The following is a 22475-nucleotide window of genomic DNA, read 5'->3' on the forward strand; positions in this document are numbered from 1 at the left end:
TGGCTCCTTTAATCTCTACACCCGCGCGCAGTGATACAAAAAAGAAAATACAGTCATGAGGTTACATCGGCACATGGCCATTCCTCAGTTTGTCAGTTCTGCCAGTCCTTCTGCTTTCGCAAACTACTCTGCTGCTTCCGCTGTTCCAAATTAAAAGTCCCTGAGCTTGTAAGTCACCCTCAGCTTCGCTGGATATACAATGCCGCACCGCACCTTGCTAATGTACAGTGCCCTCTTCACCCGGTTGAAGGCAACCCGCCTCCTTGCCAGCTCCACCGTAAAGTCCTGGTATACACGTATACCAGCTCCAGCCCACTGCACCACCCGCTTCTGCTTGGCCCAGCTCAGGACCTTCTCCTTCACCCTGTACCTACGGAAGCACAGAGTCACTGCCCTTGGAGGCTCACTCGCCTTTGGTACAGGCCTCCACGACCGATGAGCCCAATCCAGTTCATATCGGGAGGGGTCCTCCCCCTCCCCCAATAGTTTTGCCAGCATCGCGGCAAAATACTCAGTCGGCTTCGGTCCTTCAACTCCTTCGGGCAGCCCCACAATCCTCAAGTTCTGTCGCCTGGATCTATTTTCCAGGTCTTCCATTTTTCCTCGCAGATCCTTGTTAGTATCCATCACCTTCCGCATCTCTTTCCCCATCGAGGCAAGTTGATCGCCGTGCTGCAATAACGTCTCCTTCACTTCCTTCAGCGCCTCCCCTTGCTCTCGCACCTCCGCCACTGCACTCGCCACCTCCGTCCTCACCGGGGAAACCGCCTCCTCCACCAGCACACTCAAAACCTCGCTCATCTCCTTCCTCATCGTCTCCATGCATTTCGCAATCAGTGCCAACTGCTTTTCAAATTCCGCAGCCATCACCTTGGTTATTTCTTCAGCCGTAAGCAGTGCGGCCTTCCCTGGTGCTCCAGCCTCCATTTTTCCTGGTGACCCCGCGGTGACCTTTCCACTCCCCGACGGACCTCCAGCTGGTTTCTTTTCGGCCGTTTTTCTGCTCACCCTCGACATTTTTCTTTGTTTTTTTTTTCCCTCCTGTGTCTTCTCAGTGCCTCCTCCGTGCCTTCTCCCTTCTTCTGCCGCCTCCGCGGACCCTGGGACCGGGCTTAAAGCCCCGAAATTGCCGTTCCCGAGCGGGGGCTCTCCATTGTGCGGCCGCCTCCCGCCCGCCGTCACCGGAAGTCCTACTCCAATGATTTTAAAATGCTTTGGATCTCTTTTCTTGGTGAAAAGAGAAGGCTGGAGGGGTGACCTAACAGATCTTTAAAATTATGAAAGGGTTCGATAATGCCACCAGACAGCACTCAAGGGAAAGAACAAAACTATTGAGGCCGTTATAAAGTACTTGGCAACAAATTAAGAGGAGTTAAGAAATTGTTTTACCCAGAGTGGTGAGAATGTGGAATTTGCTCATGTTATTGGTGAATAGTTTGGATGCAATTAAGGGGAGGCTGGATAAACATATGAGGACTAAAGACTTGCATTTATAATGTACTTTTTATGACTCCCTAACATTTCAAAGCATTTTACAGCCACTGAAATACTTTTTGAAGTGTAATCTCGCTTTTATTGTAAGAAATGCAACACCTAATATGCACACAGTAAACTCCCACAAACAGCAATGTAATATTGACCAGATAATGTTTTTGTAATGTTGATTGAGGTATAAATATTGGCCAGGGGTAACTAACCTCTTCTTCAAAATAGTGCCATGGAATCTTAAGCAAGCAGATAAGGTCTCATCCAAAAAAAACCTGAATTCACAGCACCCCTACAGCGCTGCACGAGATTGGGATTTGAATCTGCAACTTTGTGACCCTCTTAAGAGTGCTAGTAACTGAGCCATGGCTGACACATGAGAAAAGGATGAAGAAAGGTTGAAGTGATGCGAGTGGAATATTAACTCCAGCATGTACCAGCTGGGCAGAATGGTCTGTTTGTTTGTATGCTGTATATCCTGAGCAATCTGGTGTTTCTGAAAAGCATGATAGAAATGCAAGACTTTTTTTTCTATATGTATGCAATTCTATTGCATGTGCCATTCCAATGAACCTCCTTTGGCGATCACTCACTAACGAGTATGATAGTCTACCTAAGAAACTCCGTGTTACTGTCATGGGTTCTTGAGTGGCCGATGTGCCTGACCCTAGAGCCGCACTTTTGACTGCACATGTAAGCAGCTGTTTCCGGGAGGTGGGATCGGCCCTTGGACTCTACATCACTGGCATTCCTTTCTCAGGTTCCTTTTCTGGGCCTCCTCTTGCCGATGGGTGTCCTGGAAGACTTGTGTCCCTTCAGTCAGGAGGTTCGTCTAAGTAGGCCTCTTCTGAGCAAGGGTCTCCCAGGCGTTGACGCCTATGTTGCATTTCTTGAAGTCAGCTTTCAGGGTGTCTTTGAAGCGCTTCCTTTGTCCTCTTGGTTGGAGTTTTATTTGATTACGACCTAGATCCAATCAGCCAGCATTCCAAGGGACAAAGAACCGAGTCAGGAGGATGGGGCAGTGTGTGTCTGTGCATAACACTGGTTTAGCCTCAACTGGAGTATTGCGTCCAACTCTGTGTGGTGTTGGGTGCTCTGGTGCACAGATGAGCCAACACAGTTGTATGTGGTACAACTCTATTTTATTATAACTCTTATAATACAGTTCGTTCTGGATACTCTGCACGTGCTGTCTCCCTGAGTGTCCCCGGCTATAGCTGTGTCCTGGTTCTCCTCTCCCGCTCTTCCTGACCACCAGGGGTTGTGTCTGTGCTTTTATATCTTTCTGTCATTGGTTGTGCTGTTGTGTGTTCTGATTTGTCTGTTGGTGTGTCTATCATGATGTGTGTGTTTGAATATCATGACATCCCCCTTTTTTACAAAGACAAGTTCCTACGTGGTTATAAATACAATTGTGTCGTGAGTGCATCTAAGAGTGTGCGTTTGTGTTGTGTACAGCGTGTGTTCATGACGTAACTATTTACATGGGGCGATGTCGGGTGCGTCACACTAACAAGGTTGTACCATAACAAAACTTGGATACGAGAGAAAAAAAAAAAAACTTGAACATTGGTCCGGTCAGACGATATCTGGAACAATAAACAACAACAGGTTATAATACAGAAGTGTTTGACTTTTTTTGAACGTATTAACAGCGTTAGAAGTCCAGTCTAATGGGTGACCGCCTCAAGAATGGGCTGGTCCTCAAGCCGGTTCAGCTGTGGAGATTTGGGGTCACACTGGTTCACCTTGGACTGTTGGAGGTGATGCTGTTGCCGAAGTCTCTACTTTACCATTTGTTGTACTTCCTGCAGTGCTTGGTCTTTTTCATTCTTGCAAATATAACATTCAACATCTTTGTTAGTGGTGCCCTGGCTGTGGTTTGGTTCTGGTGGCGATGGAAGGGGCATGATCCGTGGCATCTCCACGAAGTCATCCTTGGGAACCAGTGGAGGATCCGGCGTGTGCGTACGGTGCAGTTGCGAGCGTGGAAGGCGGCACAGAGCCCGCTGATTGCGCCTACGCACCAATCCATCCGCCCTGCATGCCAGGAACAAGGTGGAGTCTGTTTTCTTTTTATGTTTGTGGTGGACGGCATCTTGTAGCCGATGGGTCGTTGCCATTGAAGTAGCACCATCACTAATATCATGCAAGGCGATGACTGTGCCAGATGTGGAAGTTGGCCAAGACCGTGTACGCTGGTTCCGGCCACCTGCTGTGCCGGAAGGGCGACTCCGCAGAGAAACGTCGAAGCATGTCGCCTTGGATAGAGAATTGTTGCTCGCATCAACGTCTGGCGATGGCGCGAGTTGGTGTGTCCATCTTGGACCGCCGGTGCTGGTTGCCACTGCCGACCCAGTGGGACTGCCACGCGATCCATTCCCTGTTGCCGTGGCATCTGCCGTCACCCTGAGCGTGCCATCACCGAGGCCGCGACACCGCCCGTCCGGAGCAAGGTCTGGCGTGCGCAGATCAGAGTCGGCGCTTGGCTGCTCCCCATCTGGAGTCCGGTCTGCCTTCCTTCGATGCCCCCCGTCCGGAGTCCCAACAGGTTCACTGGAGGCAGCCGAGATTCCCTGAAGCTGCACTTCTGGAGTCGGAACATGCAGGAATGCACCAACCAGTGGAGAGGCTCGAGCCATCGAGGGTGGAAGCGGTGCGCCGCCACCGCAGTCGTCAGTGGTCCCACCGTGATCGTTGAGTGCCTTGGTACGCACTAGGCGAGGTCTGTCACCTTGCACCTTTTGCATGGGAAGTGGGATGCTGTCGTCACTCGTCTCACATCCCGTGGATAGATCGTCCTTAGCAGCTTGCTGTTCACTAGGGTTGGGTAAATTGTCAGAGTTTTCATCTGGTGGTGCACACCATGTCGGTGGACTGTCATTGTCTTGCCATTGTCCTTCATTTGGGCTTTTCTTCTTTGGAACTTTAAAATTTTCCCCAGACATTGCAGAACCTTGTTTATTACCCCCAAATTCTCCCATATGTATGGTCTCGAATATAGTATCCACTGTTTCTATCGACATTGTACCATTTTCCAAAGAACATTCCGTTTCACTTTTCTTCTCAGGTACCTCATATGTAACTTTGTTTGATGTACATGCCTTCATGGTCTCTGGGTCTGATTTTGCTGGGACTGGCATGGTCACAGTCTCCTTTTTACTGTTCTCAATTGCCCACATTATACTCCCCATACATAACTGCTTGAGCACTGGGGTTAGTGTGGTACAATGGATAATCGGTTCGACCTTATCTGCATCTTCATCATTAGTGGAAAGCACACTTGGTTCACTTGAAACTGCTGTGGGTGTTAAATTCGTTATCTGGCTACTCGATGTCGGTGTCCTCAGGATTCTTGCTCCAATGTTCTGCTCAATAATCAGTGGAGTGTGTATAGGTTCAATGCAATTAATGTTCCCCTCCAGGTTTGAAGAGTCATTACTGACTAACTGCTGGTCTCCGAAGTTGGGATTTTGCGGCATTGTGTTGAAGGGAGACATTTGTCCCTGCTGTAGATATGAGTCAGGTTGTGTTATTTCCATTACCTGAGGATCAATGTCTTGTCCATTTTTTCGATCTGTACTAAAACACTGGCAATTCTCAGTCTGCTCCTTGCAAGTTAAACATACAATTAATTTCGTTAGCAAATCCTCAGCATCCTTCTGTGGCCGTGCTGCATTATTAATCTCTGTTCGGCTACAATGATCCTGAAGGTCAGCGCATAAACCTTTTTTCTTCGGGCTTGGACGAGGCGATTCCTTTGGCTTGTCTTCAGTTGGGCTTGAACAGTCTTCAGCGCTGTGCCCTTTATTGTAGCATGAGAGACCGTCATGGTCATGCTGCTGTGTAGTGGAGCATGGTAGGCTGTTATAGCCTTCTTGCTGTTCACGGGAGCATGGCAGACTTGCATCGTCTGCCGCTGGTTGGTCAGGAGAGGTTGCTAGACCCTCATGGTCTTGTTCCTGCAAGGACTGCGCTCTGGAGTCTTGCGTTCCTTCCATCGTGGAGTCCGTCCACGAGCTCTCTGTGGAGGCTTGTGACACTGGAGTCACTTCTTGTCCGTGCAAGGACTGCGCTCTGGAGTCTTGCGTTACTTTTATCGTGGAGGCTGTCCACGAGCTTGCTGTGGAAGCTTGTGACACTGGAGTCACTTCTGGTTCATGCGAGGACTGCACTCTGGAGTCTTGCATGTCTTCTTTCATAGAGTCGGGAACGTTGAGCGGGACGTGGACCACGCTCTGTGTGGCAGCAGGGCACTCTCCGTGTGCTTGCACCGCTCCCTGTCTGGTAATGTCAGGCTGCAGCATCATTCGGTACTGATAAGTTGGAACGTCATATCTGCTGGGTTGAAGATCCTCAAATCCGAAAAATGAATCCGCATCTGCGTCGGATTCAGTATGGGGGCCGCCAATGTGCAACACGAAAGGTTCGTCCGAGTCATAGTCATATAGGACCACGGAGCTATCATTGGGCTCGCGAGGTCCGGAAACACTGTAAAAATCGTCATCAAAGTATTCAAGGTCGGAATCATCGGCTTGTGCGTAGGTAACTGCTTGTCGGAGGGTTCTTCGGAGGTAAAATTCATCTCCTGGGTCAATTTGCGGCACTGCGCTGTCATTCCAGGTGAGGGAAGGTTGTTTTACAGCTTTAACAGATTTTTGTTTTTTTGATTTGGGACGTTTCCCTTTTAAATTGGATTTGGGACATTTCCTTTTTAAATTGATCCAGTCTTGGGCCTCTGACATCCTGACGCTCGGTATGTAGCACATAGGAAGCGACTGCGCATGCTCAGATCGCTGTTCCTTTACCGATGGCCATTTTCTTAACTGCGGATGCGCACCATATTGCGCATGCGCATACGAAACTTCCGGTTCTGCGCACTTCTCGCGCAACTGTGCTAGCGTGATACCTTTAGCAAGATGGCCGTCGACCTCGACCCAGCCTTTTCTCAGGCCCGGGACCTCGGGCTCCGGGATCCCAGCCACGAGGTGAGTACTGCAGCTTTTCTTACCTTTAAGTCCCCATTGGATTGCGTATTCTTCACAGTACTTGGCGAATTTGCCCATGACTGCCTGGTAATCGTGCCTTTGCTGCCTCCTGAAGAACCTGAACCTTCTGAACATTGCTCTTGCCCTTGCACCGGCGACGATGAGGAGAAATTCAATTTTTTCCTTATCATCCAGGTCTTGGAGTTGAGCTGCCGCCAGGAACAATTCGAAATTTTGCCGGAATCGGCGCCAGTTTCCGTGGAGGTCGCCGTCGCACTGGAGCGCCTGCGGAACCGGGAGCTCGTACATCATTTTGCCTGGGCACTGCTGGTTGTCTGTGTACACTGATGTATGCCGGCAGGTATCGATCCACTCCTGTACCATGTGGTGTTGGGTGCTCTGGTGCACAGATGAGCCAACACAGTTGTATGTGGTACAACTCTATTTTATTATAACTCTTATAATACAGTTCGTTCTGGATACTCTGCACGTGCTGTCTCCCTGAGTGTCCCCGGCTATAGCTGTGTCCTGGTTCTCCTCTCCCGCTCTTCCTGACCACCAGGGGTTGTGTCTGTGCTTTTATATCTTTCTGTCATTGGTTGTGGTGTTGTGTGTTCTGATTTGTCTGTTGGTGTGTCTATCATGATGTGTGTGTTTGAATATCATGACACTCTGGACACCACACTTTAGGAAGGATGTGAAGGCATTAAAGGGGGTGCAGGAAGGATTCATGAGAATATTTCCAGGGGCGAGGAACTTCAGTTATGAAGATAGATTGCAGAAGTTGGGACTATTTTCCTTGGAGAGGTAGGAGGTTGAGAGGAGATCTGATCAAGGTGTCCAAAATCACGACGGGTTCGGGCAGAGTATCGGCGGGGAGAGAGCGGCCGCCCCGTGGCTGCGAAGGATGAGGAGCGAGACTGGCAGGCGAAGAAGCAGTAATGGTGGGCGGCTTGTTGGTGTTGAAGCGCGGGATACCATCAGGAACGGCACTGCCTGAGGGCACGGGCTGGTTCAACTGAGGAATTCAAAAGGGAATTGGATGGTTATCTGAAAAGGAAGAGACAGAGGGAAGGAATGGCACTCTCTGCATTGCTTCCCTGGGATAGTCAGCACAGACAGGACGGGCCCAATTGGTTCCTTCTGCGCTGGATGTGACCATTCTCTGTGACCAGCACTGCCGCAAAAACAACAATCCCCCCGCCCGGTTCCGCCGGGTACGCGGTGCCCTGAACCACAAGAACAAAGCCCCTGATGACGGTCATGTGGGCGGGGCGGGGGAGGAGGAATCTTCCATGTTCACCGTTCAGAGAGGGGTGTCCAGCGCCTCAAACAGCGACATAAGAAGATCAGCGAGGCAGCGCTTCAGCTCCAAAGTAGCACTGCCACATCCTTCAGCGGGTTATTCAGGACAGCGAAAGAAAATCACAAAACGAGCCGGCACCGCGTCCTCCCTTTGACGCGTCGCCGTCCGTCTCCACCCTTCTGCCCGATTGGTCGGTCTGGGTGCCATTCATGAGCCGGGGTGATGGCTGCCCTGTGATTCGCTTCTCCTCCTCCTGGGCAAATACCTTCCTTAACCCCCCCCACCCACCCCATTGTCGAGGCGACACGAAAGTACATGACACACGCACGTCTCCACAGCAGCAGTTTTCTTTCAAAAGAAACGCCGAAACAAAGGAGCTGCTGCAATGTTATCGATGCTGCAGGAGGCGACGGCGGGGAAGGGGCGGTCGCTGCCTGCCTGGAGGAGCGTGCGATCGGAAACTTTCAGCCCGTTTGTCAGGTAGAGCGAGCGAAGCGGGCGGGCGGGCGGCCGTTACTGGAACGCCATTCAAATGTTCAAAAGCGGGGGCTCGCGCCGGGAGCCGTTCAACGGGCGACAGGCGACCCGTGTGCAAAACGCATGGGCCCCACAGGCAATATATAAATAATTCCGCGCTGATGGTCACCGTCTCGATTTTTGTACATTTGATTTCCACTCCCGTCTTCCCAATGCATTAAAAAAAAGCTCTCTGATGGGAAATAAAAGCTTTACGTGGCTCCCTTGTCAATATTTTTTAAGCCCAGTCCAATCCAGATCCTTGCTCCACCCCCTCCTCCTCCTCCCTCATCGGTCTGTCATTTTCTTTTGTCTAGAGGGGATTGTCATTTTTTTCCCTGTCTCTGTAACGGTATGCTCTGTCTTTTCTCAGCTCTTCCCCCCCCCCCCCCCCCCCGTGCCAAGTGTCGCTTATAGCACTCTTGGCTCACCCCACCTTGTGCATGCCAACCCCCTGCCCCCCAGTTGACCGTGTGATGCCCCAGCCAGCCACTCTGTTCTCTTTCTCCTCTTCTCCTCTTCCCCCCCCCCCCCCAAATCTTGGGCAACCAGCCAGTGCCCCCCCCCCCCCCCCCCACCTTGGATGCTGCTGCAGAGCCTCTGTGTACCCCCTGCCTTGGGCACATCTGTACCCCCTTGCCTTGGGTGGGAGTGTGGCCACCTTGCCCCACCCCCACACCGCCTTGACCGATCCTGTGGCACTCCTGTATCCTTACCCCGCCTGCCTCAAGTGACCGAACCATAATCTTTGGAGACCCTGTGGCAGCCACCCCTTTCCCCTCCCACGGTAGCACAGTGGTTAGCACAGTTGCTTCACAGCTCCAGGGTCTGAGGTTCGATACCCGGCTTGGGTCACTGTCTGTGCGGTCTCTGCACGTTCTCCCAGTGTCTACGTGGGTTTCCTCCGGGTGCTCCAGTTTCCTCCCACAGTCCAAAGATGTGCAGGTTAGGTAGATTGGCTATGCCAAATTGCCCTTTAGTGTCCAAAAAGGTTAGGTGGGGTTACGGGGATAGGGTGGAGGTGTGCTTAGGTAGGGTGCTCTTTCCAAGGGCCGGTGCAGACTCTGATGGGCTGAATGACCAAGTTCTGCACTGCAAATTCTATGATTCCATGGTTCACGGTGACACCCTACTTCTCACCCTGCACCCACCGCCAACCACTTCAGGGCGATCCTGCAATGCCTGTGCGCCCTGCCCCCCCCCCCCCCCCCCCCCCCCACACACACACTTTGGAGTATCCAGCAGTTCTTCTGTCCCCCTCCCACCTGCATCCATGAACCCCCTTACCCACTGGTGACTGTACAATGCCCCTGACTCTCACCCATCCCTGCCTTGGGTTACCCTGTAGTCTCAATGTCCTGTCTGCCTCGATGGGTGACACAGCGACACTCCTGCTGCTCCAACCGTCTCAGGCAATCCTGTGGTCCCTTGCCCTATCTCGTGTGACCCTGCTGCACCCTCATCTGCCTTAGATGACCCTGTGGTGCCCCTGTCTTGGATGGCCATGTGTCTCCAGCTCTCTGCTTCTGGCTTCTCTTGACTCTCGCAACCCCAGTCATGGCTTGTGGTATCGCCCCTCTTTTGACATGTCTTTCCACCCCAATTTCTGGCACCCCAGCACTCTTTCTCTACTTTGCATTGAGTTTTTCCTCTACTCCTGTTGATAATTGAACTTAACGGAAGCTTAAGGTTGGTTTTGAATATCTGATATTAGCTTAACTATCAATGTTGATCCAGTCAACATTGGAAATATTTAAACCATCTTCTTTGATCCTTGCTTCTGATTCTGTCAGCCTTGCTTAGACACTGTCCAGGGCTTGGCATCATCATACTTGACTGATCTTCCAAGTCCATACGCTCTCATTTGCTTAATCACCCAATTCCACCCCTGTAATATTATTAATTTCATTCCTTGAACTTCATAGCCATATCCTTGCTCCTTCATGTCGTAACCACATTTTGTGAACTTTAGCTCATCCAAAACTCCCTCTCACTGCAGCATGGCCACTGGAACTCAAGAAAGCAATGGTGCTTTATATTTGTGATTATTAGTTCAACAAGAAATGTAGAAAAATAGATTTCTGACAATGAAAACCTTGATGCATGTAGACCTAATTCTTTATTATGTGGTTTTATGTTGCTGAATAAGAGCTTTGTTTAGCCATCAAAAGAAATTGGAATTCCTACAATGCAATAGATAATTGTGTGTGTAACATGGTCAGTTTTAAATGGGCTTTGAACCCTCTGTTCACATATTTTCTATATTTTTGCTTTGAAGCCTGAGGCACCTGTTTGTGAGGAATTAGAGAAAGCTGCACTCTGTTAAGTACATACATGAAAAATAAATCAAGGTCTTTGGGATTGAAAGGATGACTTCTTATTTGTGAATCCACTTGTTTTTTTTTCTGATGTGGAGATGCTGGCGTTACACTGGGGTGGGCACAGTAAGAAGTCTTACAGATCCAGGTTAAAGTCAAACCGGTTCATTTGGAATCACTAGCTTTCGGAGCGAAGTTCATTTTTGTCAGATAGTTTTTCCTGCTTGTCTTAGAGCTCCTGTACTTCCGTTCATTTTGATCCTGCAACATGGGGATTGAAAAAGAGCAATGTGGGCCATGTTGGAGCGAGGCGATTGAAAAGAGCGCGCAGGAGGAGCCGGGTGTTAGAAAAGAGCGCGAGAGGAGCCGGGAGTTAGAAAAGAGCGCGAGAGGAGCCGGGAGTTTGAAAAGAGCGCGAGAGGAGCCGGGAGTTTGAAAAGAGCGCGAGAGGAGCCGGGAGTTTGAAGAGGGCGCGAGAGGAGCCGGGAGTTTGAAAAGAGCGCGAGAGGAGCCGGGAGTTTGAAGAGGGCGCGAGAGGAGCCGGGAGTTTGAAGAGGGCGCGAGAGGAGCCGGGAGTTTGAAGAGGGCGCGAGAGGAGCCGGGAGTTTGAAGAGGGCGCGAGAGGAGCCGGGAGTTTGAAGAGGGCGCGAGAGGAGCCGGGAGTTTGAAGAGGGCGCGAGAGGAGCCGGGAGTTTGAAGAGGGCGCGAGAGGAGCCGGGAGTTTGAAGAGGGCGCGAGAGGAGCCGGGAGTTTGAAGAGGGCGCGAGAGGAGCCGGGAGTTTGAAGAGGGCGCGAGAGGAGCCGGGAGTTTGAAGAGGGCGCGAGAGGAGCCGGGAGTTTGAAGAGGGCGCGAGAGGAGCCGGGAGTTTGAAGAGGGCGCGAGAGGAGCCGGGAGTTTGAAGAGGGCGCGAGAGGAGCCGGGAGTTTGAAGAGGGCGCGAGAGGAGCCGGGAGTTTGAAGAGGGCGCGAGAGGAGCCGGGAGTTTGAAGAGGGCGCGAGAGGAGCCGGGAGTTTGAAGAGGGCGCGAGAGGAGCCGGGCAATGGAAAGGAGTTTGAGAGGAGCCGGGAGTTTGAAAAGAGTGAGAGAGGAGCTGGGCAATTGAGAGGAACCAGGCGATTGGAATAACAGCTGCGAGAGGAGAAGAATAAATTTAAACGCCGGTTCAGAACGTAGCGTGGGACCAACCACAGCAGCTGAAGTCCTGGTGCGTATTTTCAATCTTTTAAACTAGTTCACTGCTTAATCCGAACGTAGGGACTATAAAGTAAAATAAAATAAAAAGGTGTATAGAATAGTACTGTACAATTATAATAGAAGGGTTTGGTAAGAGACAATGTTCCTGACTGAAGTAGATAAGGCCCCCAGCTAACTTAAATTTTTGTTCAGCGAGTAACTAGCTTAATCAAGAGACACACCATGGCAGGAGACCTCCGATCTGTGATATGTTCCTCCTGCACAATGTGGGAAATTAGGGACGTTTCCAATGTCCTTGGTGACTATATCTGCAGAAGGTGTCAAAATGCAGCTTCTAGCTAACTGGATTTTGGATCTGGGGGTGGGCTCACCGTGGGGCATCCGCGATGTTGAGGAACTCGTGGATAGCATGTTTAGTGAGGTAGTCACACAGCAGGTGAGGATTGCAAAGGCAGAAAGGGAATGGGCGGTCCTCACACAAGGATCAGTGCCATAAACAATATGGTTGAGAATGGGGGCAGGGTGGTAAATAAGTGAGGAAGAAAGTCTTGGGTTGCATAAAAATATTGACGGGTAAGCCACATGGGCTGATCAATGGCAGATGGAATTTTCCCTGCAAGGTGATGCACTTTGGAAGGATTTAAAAGACAAAGGAGTATTCAATGAATGGCATGACACAGGACGTTTGGAGGGATCTTCGGTTGCTTGATCACAGATCCCTGAAGGTGGCAGGACAGGCTGTTAGAGTAGTTAAGAAGGCATACGGGACACTTGCTTTTATCAGTTATGGTAAGATTAATAATAACCATTATTAGTGTCACAAGTAGGTTTATATCAACACTGCAATGGAGTTACTGGGAAAATCCCCTAGTCGCCCCACTCTCGACACCTCTTCGGGTACACTGAGGGAGAATTCAGAATCGCCTAGCAAGCCCATCTTTCTGGACTTGTGGGAGGAAACCGGAGCACCGGAGAAAACCCACGTAGACACTGGGAGAACATGCAGACCCCGCACAGACAGTTACCCAAGCTGGGAATCGAACTTGGGTACCTGGCGCTGTGAAACAACAGTGCTAACCACTGTGCAACCGTGCCGCCCTGTAAGAGCAGGGAGATTATGTTGGAGCTGTACAAATGTTTGATCCGGCCACAGCTGGAGTAATGCAGTTCTGGTCGCCTTGCTATAGGAGGGATGTAATTGCACTGGAGAGGTTGCAGAGGAGATTCGCCAGGATGTTGCCTGGGATGGAGCATTTGAGCTATGGAGCGGCAATGACTACAATATGAATTGCAGTTTGAGAGGGAGAAACTGGAATCGGAGGTAGCGGTTTTGCAGTGGAATGAAGGCAATTATAAAGACATGAGGGAAGAGCTGGTGTGAAAACTGGAAGACTTTTTTCTAAATGGGAAAAGGCTTCAGAAATCAGAAGCAGAAAGGGACTTTGGAGTCCTTGTTCACAATTCTCTTATGGTTAACATGCAGGTTCAGCTGGCAGTTAGGAAGACAAATGCAATGTAAGGATTCATTTTGAGAGGGGTAGAATACAAGGGATGTACTTCTGAGGCTGGAAAAGGCTCTGGTCAGACCCTATTTGGAATATTGTGATCAGTTTTGGGCCCCGTATCTAAGGAAGGATGTGCTAGCCTTGGAGGGGCCCAGAGGAGGTTCACAAGTTTAATCCTAGGAATGGAGGGCTTGTCATATGAGATAGGGTTGCGAACTCTGGGTCTGTACTCGATGGAGTTTAGAAGGGTGAAGGTGCACACGGAGTACTGAGAGGCCTTCATAGCACGAACATGGAGAATATGTTTCCACGAGTAGGAGAGACTAAAACTCGATGGCACAGCCTCAGACCGAAGGGATGATCCTTTAAAACAGATGAGGAGGAATTCCTGCAGCCAGAGGTTCGCGGATCTGTGGAACTCATGCTGCAGAAGGCTGTGGAGGCCAAGTTACTGAGTGTCCTTAAGACAGAGCTAATGATCTTTATTGTCACAAGTAGGCTTACATTAACACTGCCATGAAGTTACTGTGAAAATCCCTAGTCTCCACATTCCGACACCTGTTCGGGTACACTGAGGGAGAATTCAGAGTGTCCAAATTGCCTTGTGGGAGGAAACCAGAGCACCCGGAGGAAACTCCACGCAGACGCGGGGCGAACGTGCAGACTCCGCACAGACAGTGACCCAAGCCTGGAATCGAACCTGGGACCCTTGAGCTGTGAAGCAATAGTGCTAACCATAAGACCATAAGACATAGGAGTGGAAGTAAGGCCATTCGGCCCATCGAGTCCACTACACCAGTCAGTCATGGCTGATTTCAACTCCATTTACCCGCTCTCTCTCCACTCTCTCTCCAAAGCCCTTAATTCCTTGAGATATCAAGAATTTATCAACTTCTGTCTTAAAGACACTCAACGTCCCGGCTTCCACCGCCCTCTGTGGCAATGAATTCCACAGACCCACCACTCTGGCTGAAGACATTTCTCCTTTTCTCTGTTCTAAAGTGACTCCCTTTTATTCTAAGGCTGTGCCCCCGGGTCCTAGTCTCCCCTGCAAATGGAAACAATTTCCCTACGTCCACCCTATCTAAGCCATTCATTATCTTGTAAGTTTCTATTAGATCTCCCCTCAACCTCCTAAACTCCAATGAATATAATCCCAGGATCCTCAGACGTTCATCGTATGTTAGGCCTACCATTCCTGGGATCATCCGTGTGAATCTCCGCTGGACCCGCTCCAGTGCCAGTATGTCCTTCCTGAGGTGTGGGGCCCAAAATTGCTCACAGTATTCTAAATGGGGCCTAACTAATGCTTTATAAAGCTTCAGAAGTACATTCCTGCTTTTATATTCCAAGCCTCTTGAGATAAATGACAACATTACATTTGCTTTCTTAATTACGGACTCAACCTGCAAGTTTACCTTTGGAGAATCCTGGACTAGGACTCCCAAGTCCCTTTGCACTTCAGCATTATGAATTTTGTCACCGTTAAGAAAATAGTCCATGTCTCTATTCTTTTTTTTCCAAAGTGCAAGACCTCTCACCTGCCCACGTTGAATTTCATCAGCCATTTCTTGGACCACTCTCCTAAACTGTCTAAATCTTTCTGCAGCCTCCCCACCTCCTCCATACTATCTGCCCCTCCACCTATCTTTGTATCATCGGCAAACTTAGCCAGAATGCCCCTAAGTCCCGTCATCTAGATCGTTAATATAGAAAGAGAACAGCTGTGGCCTCAACACTGAACCCTGCGGGACACCACTCGTCACCGGTTGCCATTCCGAAAAATAACCTTTTTATCCCAACTCTCTGCCTTCTGCCTGACAACCAATCGTCAATCCATGTTAGTACCTTGCCTCGAATAACATGGGCCCTTATTTTACTCAGCAGTCTCCCGTGCGGCACCTTATCAAAGGCCTTTTGGAAGTCAAGATAGATAACATCCATTGCTCCTTGGTCTAACCTATTTGTTATCTCTTCAAAGAACTCTTAACAGGTTTGTCAGGCACGACCTTCACTTACTAAATCCATGCTGACTTGTCCTAATCCGACCCTGCACTTCCAAGAATTTAGAAATCTCATCCTTAACAATGGATTGTAAAATCTTGCCAACAACCGAGGTTAGGCTAATTGGCCTATAATTTTCCATCTTTTTCCTTGTTCCCTTCTTGAACAGGGGGCTTACAACAGCGATTTTCCAATCCTCTGGGACTTTCCCTGACTCCAGTGACTTTTGAAAGATCATAACTAACGCCTCCACTATTTCTTCAGCTATCTCCTTTAGAACTCTAGGATGTAGCCCATCTGGGCCTGGAGATTTATCAATTTTTAGACCTCTTAGTTTCTCTAGCACTTTCTCCTTTGTGATGGCTACCATTTTCAACTCTGCCCCCTGACTCTCCTGAATTGTTGGGATATTACTCATGTCTTCCACTGTGAAGACTGACGCAAAGTACTTATTTAGTTCCTCAGCTATTTCCTTGTCTCCCATCACTAGATTACCAGCGTCATTTTGGAGCGGCCCAATGTCTACTTTTGCGTCCCGTTTGTTTTGAATGTATTTAAAGAAACTTTTACTATCATTCCTAATGTTACTGGCGAGCCGATCTTCATAATTGATCCTCTCTTTCCTTATTTCTCTCTTTGTTATCCTCTGTTTTTGTAGCCTTCCCAATCTTCTGACTTCCCACTACTCTTTGCCACATTATAGGCTTTCTCTTTTGCTTTAATGCATTCCCTAACTTCCTTTGTCAGCCATGGCTGCCTAATCCCCTCCCTCTGATAACCTTTCTTTTCTTTGGGATGAACCTCTGTACTGTGTCCTCAATTACTCCCAGAAACTCCTGCCATTGCTGTTCTACTGTCTTTCCCAGTAGGCTGTGCTCCCAGTCGATTTTCGTCAGTTCCTCCCTCATGCCCCTGTAGTTACCTTTATTTAACTGTAACATCTTTACATCTGATTCTACCTTCTTCCTTTCAAATTGGAGATTGAATTCTACCATATTATGATCACTGCCTCCTAAGTGCTCCCTTACTTTAAGATCTTTAATCAAGTCTGGCTCATTACATAACACTAAGTCCAGAATGGCTTGTCCCCTCGTGGGCTCCATCACAAGCTGTTCCAAAAAGTCCTCCTGTAAACATTCAATGAATTCCCTTTCCTTGGGTCCACTGGCAGCATTATTTACCCAGTCCACCTGCATATTGAAGTCCCCCATGATCACTGTGACCTTGCCTTTCTGACATGTACTTTCTATGTTGTGGTGCATTTTGTGCCCCCGGTCCTGACCACTGTTAGGAGGCCTGTACATAACTCCCATTATGTTTTTTTTGCCTCTGTGGTTCCTCAACTCTACCCACACAGACTCCACATCATCTGACCTTATGTCGTTTAGTGCTATTGATTTAGGTTCATTCCTAATTAACAATTCCCTGTGTCTGCATAGGCCCCCCCGCCCCAAACAACCCAAAGATGTGCAGGGTGGATTGGTCATGCTAAGTTGCCCTTAATAAAAAAACTATATCTAGACCGGGTGTGTAGGAAGCTGCGGTTCCCCCTGGTTGAAGGGTCAATAACGAGGGGGGGATAATTTTAAGGTGAGGGGCAGGAGGTTTGGAGAGGATTTGAGGAAAAGCTTTTGGTGTGAGTTTGGAATGCAAACATAATGGGCTAATAGCTGGTCAAAGGAGTGTTTCACAGGACAATGATGTTGATCGAATCACACTGGCTGAACAGGAATATCCTGTTTATTCCCATTAACAAGCTTGTCTGGATGGCCAATAGAATTTAGGCCAGGGGTGTATACCCATGACTCAGTGCTAGCACAACCGGCATAAAAGAAGGAACATTGGAACAGACCATCAGTGATAACCTGCAAATCCCCCAGGCACTACCATCACAAGAAGAAGGAGCCCTGGGTCCCCAGCCCAGCGAAGATATCCACATTGATCGTAGCCTGATCAGCCTCCTTCACTAGGTGCGGATAATACCTATAGCTCAGCTAGTTGTGAGTCTTGAGTCTTATTTTATGTGAATGAGAGAAATGTGAATTAAGTTGGCTTAAACCATGAACCCATGTTTAATAAATTTGGTTGAATCACAAACTTGTATTTGTCATTTGATCTCGCAAAGAAAGGGACCTAAAACATTTTAGTAATAAATTGGTCAAAGTGTCTGACACAAGTCAGTAAGAAGGACTTTGCCATTGTTGTTTTGGGGCGGTCCATCTGGTTTCATTCCCTTGTGCTTTCTTTGCAGCGGTTGAATACAACTGCGTGTTTGTTAAGAGTCAACTACGTTGCTGTGGGTTCAGAGTCATGTATAGGCCAGACCAGGTCAGGACATTAGTGGGGTTGACGATGGTTTCATGATCATCATTAGACTTTTAATTCCAGATATTTTATTGAGGTTTTAAATTCCAATCTTGACCCATGGTGGGATTCGAACACAGGTCCCCAAAGGATTACCCTGGGTCTCTGGATTATTAGTCCAGTGACAATACCACTGTGCCACTCCCTTCTCTTTCCCCACCTACCCCCCCCCCCCAATGATTTGGTGGGCCTAATAGCCTCCTTTGTGTCATAATGATTCTGACTGAGAGAACGTGATTGAGATGAAAGTTGTATTCACTGAGCAGCAAATGTTTTATCGGGTAAATAACATTTTGGCAACAGTGAAATGGTATTTCCACTGTTAGAGATTTTTGTTTCATAATATTTGATGACTGGTTAGGAATGCACACTTTTGGTCATGATATTTTTTTTCCTGTTTGAAACTTGAACCTTTTTGAAATGAGACCTGTAATTTGCATGCATGTCTTCTGACTTTTTTGGTGATATTTATAAAGTCATTGGATTCTTTACTTCATACTGGATCAAAGCATGCTATAACAGATATGCACCCATGATTACAGAGTAAAGTAACTTCATCTTTTAGCATTAAATACAAAACTGAACTAATGCAAATTTTAATCTTATTTAACTGCATCTTGCAGGTAGTGGATCTTTAGACTGCTGTAAAACGTTTTTGAGCAATATTCATTTTATGGAGACTATAAATTTGCCTTTAACAAGAGAAAACATCCTCAGATGTTAAAAGTTACAGCGGGACATAGATAAGCTGCAGTGCTGGGCTGAGAGGTGGCAAATGGAGTTTAATGCAGAAAAGTGTGAGGCGATTCATTCTGGAAGGAATAACAGGAAGACTGAGTACTGGGCTAATGGTAAGATTCTTGGCAGTGTGGATGAGCAGAGAGATCTCGGTGTCCATGTACATAGATCCCTGAAAGTTGCCACCCAGGTTGAGAGGGTTATTAAGAAGGCGTACGGTGTGTTAGCTTTTATTGGTAGAGGGATTGAGTTTAGGAGCCATGAGGTCATGTTGCAGCTATACAACACTCTGGTGCGGCCGCATTTGGAGTATTGCGTGCAATTCTGGTCGCCGCATTATAGGAAGGATGTGGAAGCATTGGAAAGGGTGCAGAGGAGATTTACCAGAATGTTGCCTGGTATGGAGGGAAGATCTTATGAGGAAAGGCTGAGGAACTTGAGGCTGTTTTCGTTAGAGAGAAGAAGGTTAAGAGGTGACTTAATTGAGGCATACAAGATGATCAGAGGATTGGATAGGGTGGACAGTGAGAGCCTTTTTCCTCGGATGGTGATGTCTAGCACGAGGGGGACATACCTTTAAATTGAGGAGAGATAGATCTAAGACAGATGTCAGAGGTAGGTTCTTTACTCCGAGAGTAGTAAGGGCGTGGAATGCCCTGCCTGCAACAGTAGTGGACCCGCCAACACTAAGGACATTCAAATGGTCATTGGATAGACATATGGACAATAAGGGAATAGTGTAGATGGGCTTTAGAGTGGTTTCACAGGTCGGCGCAACATCGAGGGCCTGTACTGCGCTGTAATGTTCTATGTTCGAGATGATTCAGGTAGGGAAGCTAATACTGAACCAGAAATTAGAAAGCCTGATTGGAGGGGGTTGGGGGCGAGAGAAGGAATTAAAATACTTCTGCTTGCAATGTAATAACTTTACGTTTGAGGAAAAATATATTCGACAGAATTTGTTGGGAAATGTTGGGAAAATAATTCGGCTCACAGCATTAAAACATTAAAAAGCAACAATTCTTGGTGAAAACAAGTTTTTTTTTTTTTTTTTTTTTTTGTCACGAGTTCGATAGACCACAAATGACCATTTTTCATAGATTTCTATGCATTGAGTTGAATATAGAAGCCAGACAAAAACACAACCAACAGTATGCTCTTTGTTTGTTAAGAAGATGGAATGTTTGTGTTGCCATGGTGGAGTTTGGAGTGTGGGGTGGCTATGTTGAGATTTATTTCCATTCCATTGATCCACCTAATGTTTAACTTTCATAATCTCCTGATGACCTCTGTGCTACCTTTTTAATTTCAGTGAATTGTAATTGGATTATTTAGTGGATAGATGCAGTGATTCAATTTCATGTAATGTGGCACATTATTTTCTGCGGTGTCTGAGATGGGATGAAAAAGATTTCTGATGGGCTCTGGATTCCATGCCTGCTCAATTCAGCAGGGCTTCCAATAGACATTTAAATTTGAACTGAGGACAGGAATCCTGTACTGTTCTATTAATAACCAGTCTGTTAAAAAGCATTAAGTACGTTGAATGTCAACTTGCCTGACGAGCAAAATTGAAAGCTTGTGTAAAAGTATGCTATTAATTTTTTAAAATATAAAATTTGCAGCATCTATTCTCAAAACCTATACCGTTCTTGCTTGTAGAAGTATTATAATGGAATTTGCCAGAGAAACTTTGACGTTTTTCCAGGTCCGCATGTATGTCTCGTGGCATAAGTCTGCTGCAAATGAAGTTGCACCAACAGCCATCTTATTTATAAAGCCTCTTCTAATGTAATAAAAAGGCTTTTTGCGTTTATAAAACAAAACGTGATATTGAGCTACATAAGGAGGTATTGGGTCAGCTTGATCGAAGAATTAACTTCAAAGGGGTGTCTTAAAGGAGCAAAGTAAGATAGGTGGGATAGGTGGAGAGAAATAAGGAGGGTATTCCAGAGCTTGTGGTCCAGCCATGTTGGAGCAATTAAAATTGGGGATGTTCAAGAGGTTAGAATTGGAAGACTGCAGATATCTTGGAAGATTGTAGTGCTTGAGGAGGTTATGGAGAAAGGGACGGGTGTGAGGTCATGGAGGGATTTGAAAACTAGGATGAGAATTTAAAAGTTGATGGGGTGCCAAATGTATGTCAGCGAGCACAGAGGTGATAGACAAATGGGACTTGGCATGAGTTAATACATGGCCAGTATAGTTTTGGATGACCTCAAGTTTCCGGATGGGAGGATGTGGGAGACTAGCCAGGAGAGTGTTATAATAGGCGAGTCTAGAATTAAGCTGGCTATTTGACTCCTTGAGGATTGCAGTAGCGTTTCAGACACGTATGTGAAAATGATGTGAATAAATCTGTTCCTGATATATCCTTATAATGGAAAAATGATGTTATTGCTTTCTACTTGATTCATATAACTTCTCCAGTATTCACCATGATATTTTCTGGCACATCTATCTATGAGCTAGTCAGAGTAGGATTGACCGGATAGACTGGCTGAATGCGTGGCTTGAGAGATGGTGCAGGAGGGAGGGATTCAGATTTTTGGGACATTTGAACCAGTTCTGGGAGAGGTGGGACCATTACAAATCAGACAGTCTACACCTGGGCAGTACTGGATCCAATGTCCTGGGGGGGTTGTTTGCCAGCATTGTTGGGGAGGGTTTAAACTAATGTGGCAGGGGGATAAGACCATAAGACATAGGAGTGGAAGTAAGGCCATTCGGCCCATCGAGTCCACTCCACCATTCAATCATGGCTGATTTCAACTCCCATTTACCCGCTCTCACTCCATAGCCCTTAATTCCGCGAGAAATCAAGAATTTATCAACTTCTGTCTTAAAGACACTCAACGTCCCGGCCTCCACCGCCCTCTGTGGCAATGAATTCCACAGACCCACCACTCTCTGGCTGAAGAAATTTCTCCTCTTCTCTGTTCTAAAGTGACTCCCTTTTATTCTAAGGCTGTGCCCCCGGGTCCTAGTCTCCCCTGGTAATGGAAACAATTTCCCTACGTCCACCCTATCTAAGCCATTCATTATCTTGTAAGTTTCTATTAGATCTCCCCATAACCTCCTAAACTCCAATGAATATAATCCCAGGATCCTCAGACGTTCATCGTATGTTAGGCCTACCATTCCTGGGATCATCCATGTGAATCTCCGCTGGACCCGCTCCAGTGCCAGTATGTCCTTCCTGAGGTGTGGGGCCCAAAATTGCTCACAGTATTCTAAATGGGGCCTAACTAATGCTTTATAAAGCTTCAGAAGTACATTCCTGCTTTTATATTCCAAGCCTCTTGAGATAAATGACAACATTGCATTTGCTTTCTTAATTACGGACTCAACCTGCAAGTTTACCTTTGGAGAATCCTGGACTAGGACTCCCAAGTCCCTTTGCATTTCAGCATTATGAATTTTGTCACCGTTAAGAAAATAGTCCATGCCTCTATTCTTTTTTCCAAAGTGCAAGACCTCGCACTTGCCCAAGTTGAATTTCATCAGCCATTTCTTGGACCACTCTCCTAAACTGTCTAAATCTTCCTGCAGCCTCCCCACCTCCTCCATACTACCTGCCCCACCACCTATCTTTGTATCATCGGCAAACTTAGCCAGAATGCCCCCAGTCCCATCATCTAGATCGTTAATATATAAAGAGAACAGCTGTGGCCCCAACACTGAACCCTGCGGGACACCGCTCGTCACCGATTGCCATTCCGAAAAATAACCTTTTATCTCAACTCTCTGCCTTCTGCCTGACAGCCAATCGTCAATCCATGTTAGTACCTTGCCTCAAATACCATAGGCCCTTATTTTACTCAGCAGTCTCCCGTGCGGCACCTTATCAAAGGCCTTTTGGAAGTCAAGATAGATAACATCCATTGGTCTAACCTATTTGTTATCTCTTCAAAGAACTCCAACAGGTTTGTCAGGCACGACCTCCCCTTACTAAATCCATGCTGACTTGTCCTAATCCGGCCCTGCACTTCCAAGAATTTAGAAATCTCATCCTTAACAATGGATTCTAGAATCTTGCCAACAACCGAGGTTAGG

The 22475-nt window shown here is 47.6% G+C and overlaps 1 protein-coding gene across 1 annotated transcript in view; it reads left to right on the plus strand.

The window, feature by feature from the left end:
- The first annotated feature begins 8020 nt into the window (after positions 1–8020).
- dnaaf9 (dynein axonemal assembly factor 9) overlaps positions 8021–22475 on the plus strand; it is a 279052-nt gene continuing 264597 nt past the window's right edge. Inside the window, exon 1 of the mRNA XM_072497670.1 lies at positions 8021–8259. Within this exon, the coding sequence (XP_072353771.1) occupies positions 8165–8259 (95 nt within the window). The 5' untranslated portion in view covers positions 8021–8164. The remainder of the gene's footprint in view (positions 8260–22475) is intronic.

Source organism: Scyliorhinus torazame, chromosome 3 (assembly GCF_047496885.1).
Source record: "Scyliorhinus torazame isolate Kashiwa2021f chromosome 3, sScyTor2.1, whole genome shotgun sequence".
NCBI lineage: Eukaryota > Metazoa > Chordata > Chondrichthyes > Carcharhiniformes > Scyliorhinidae > Scyliorhinus > Scyliorhinus torazame.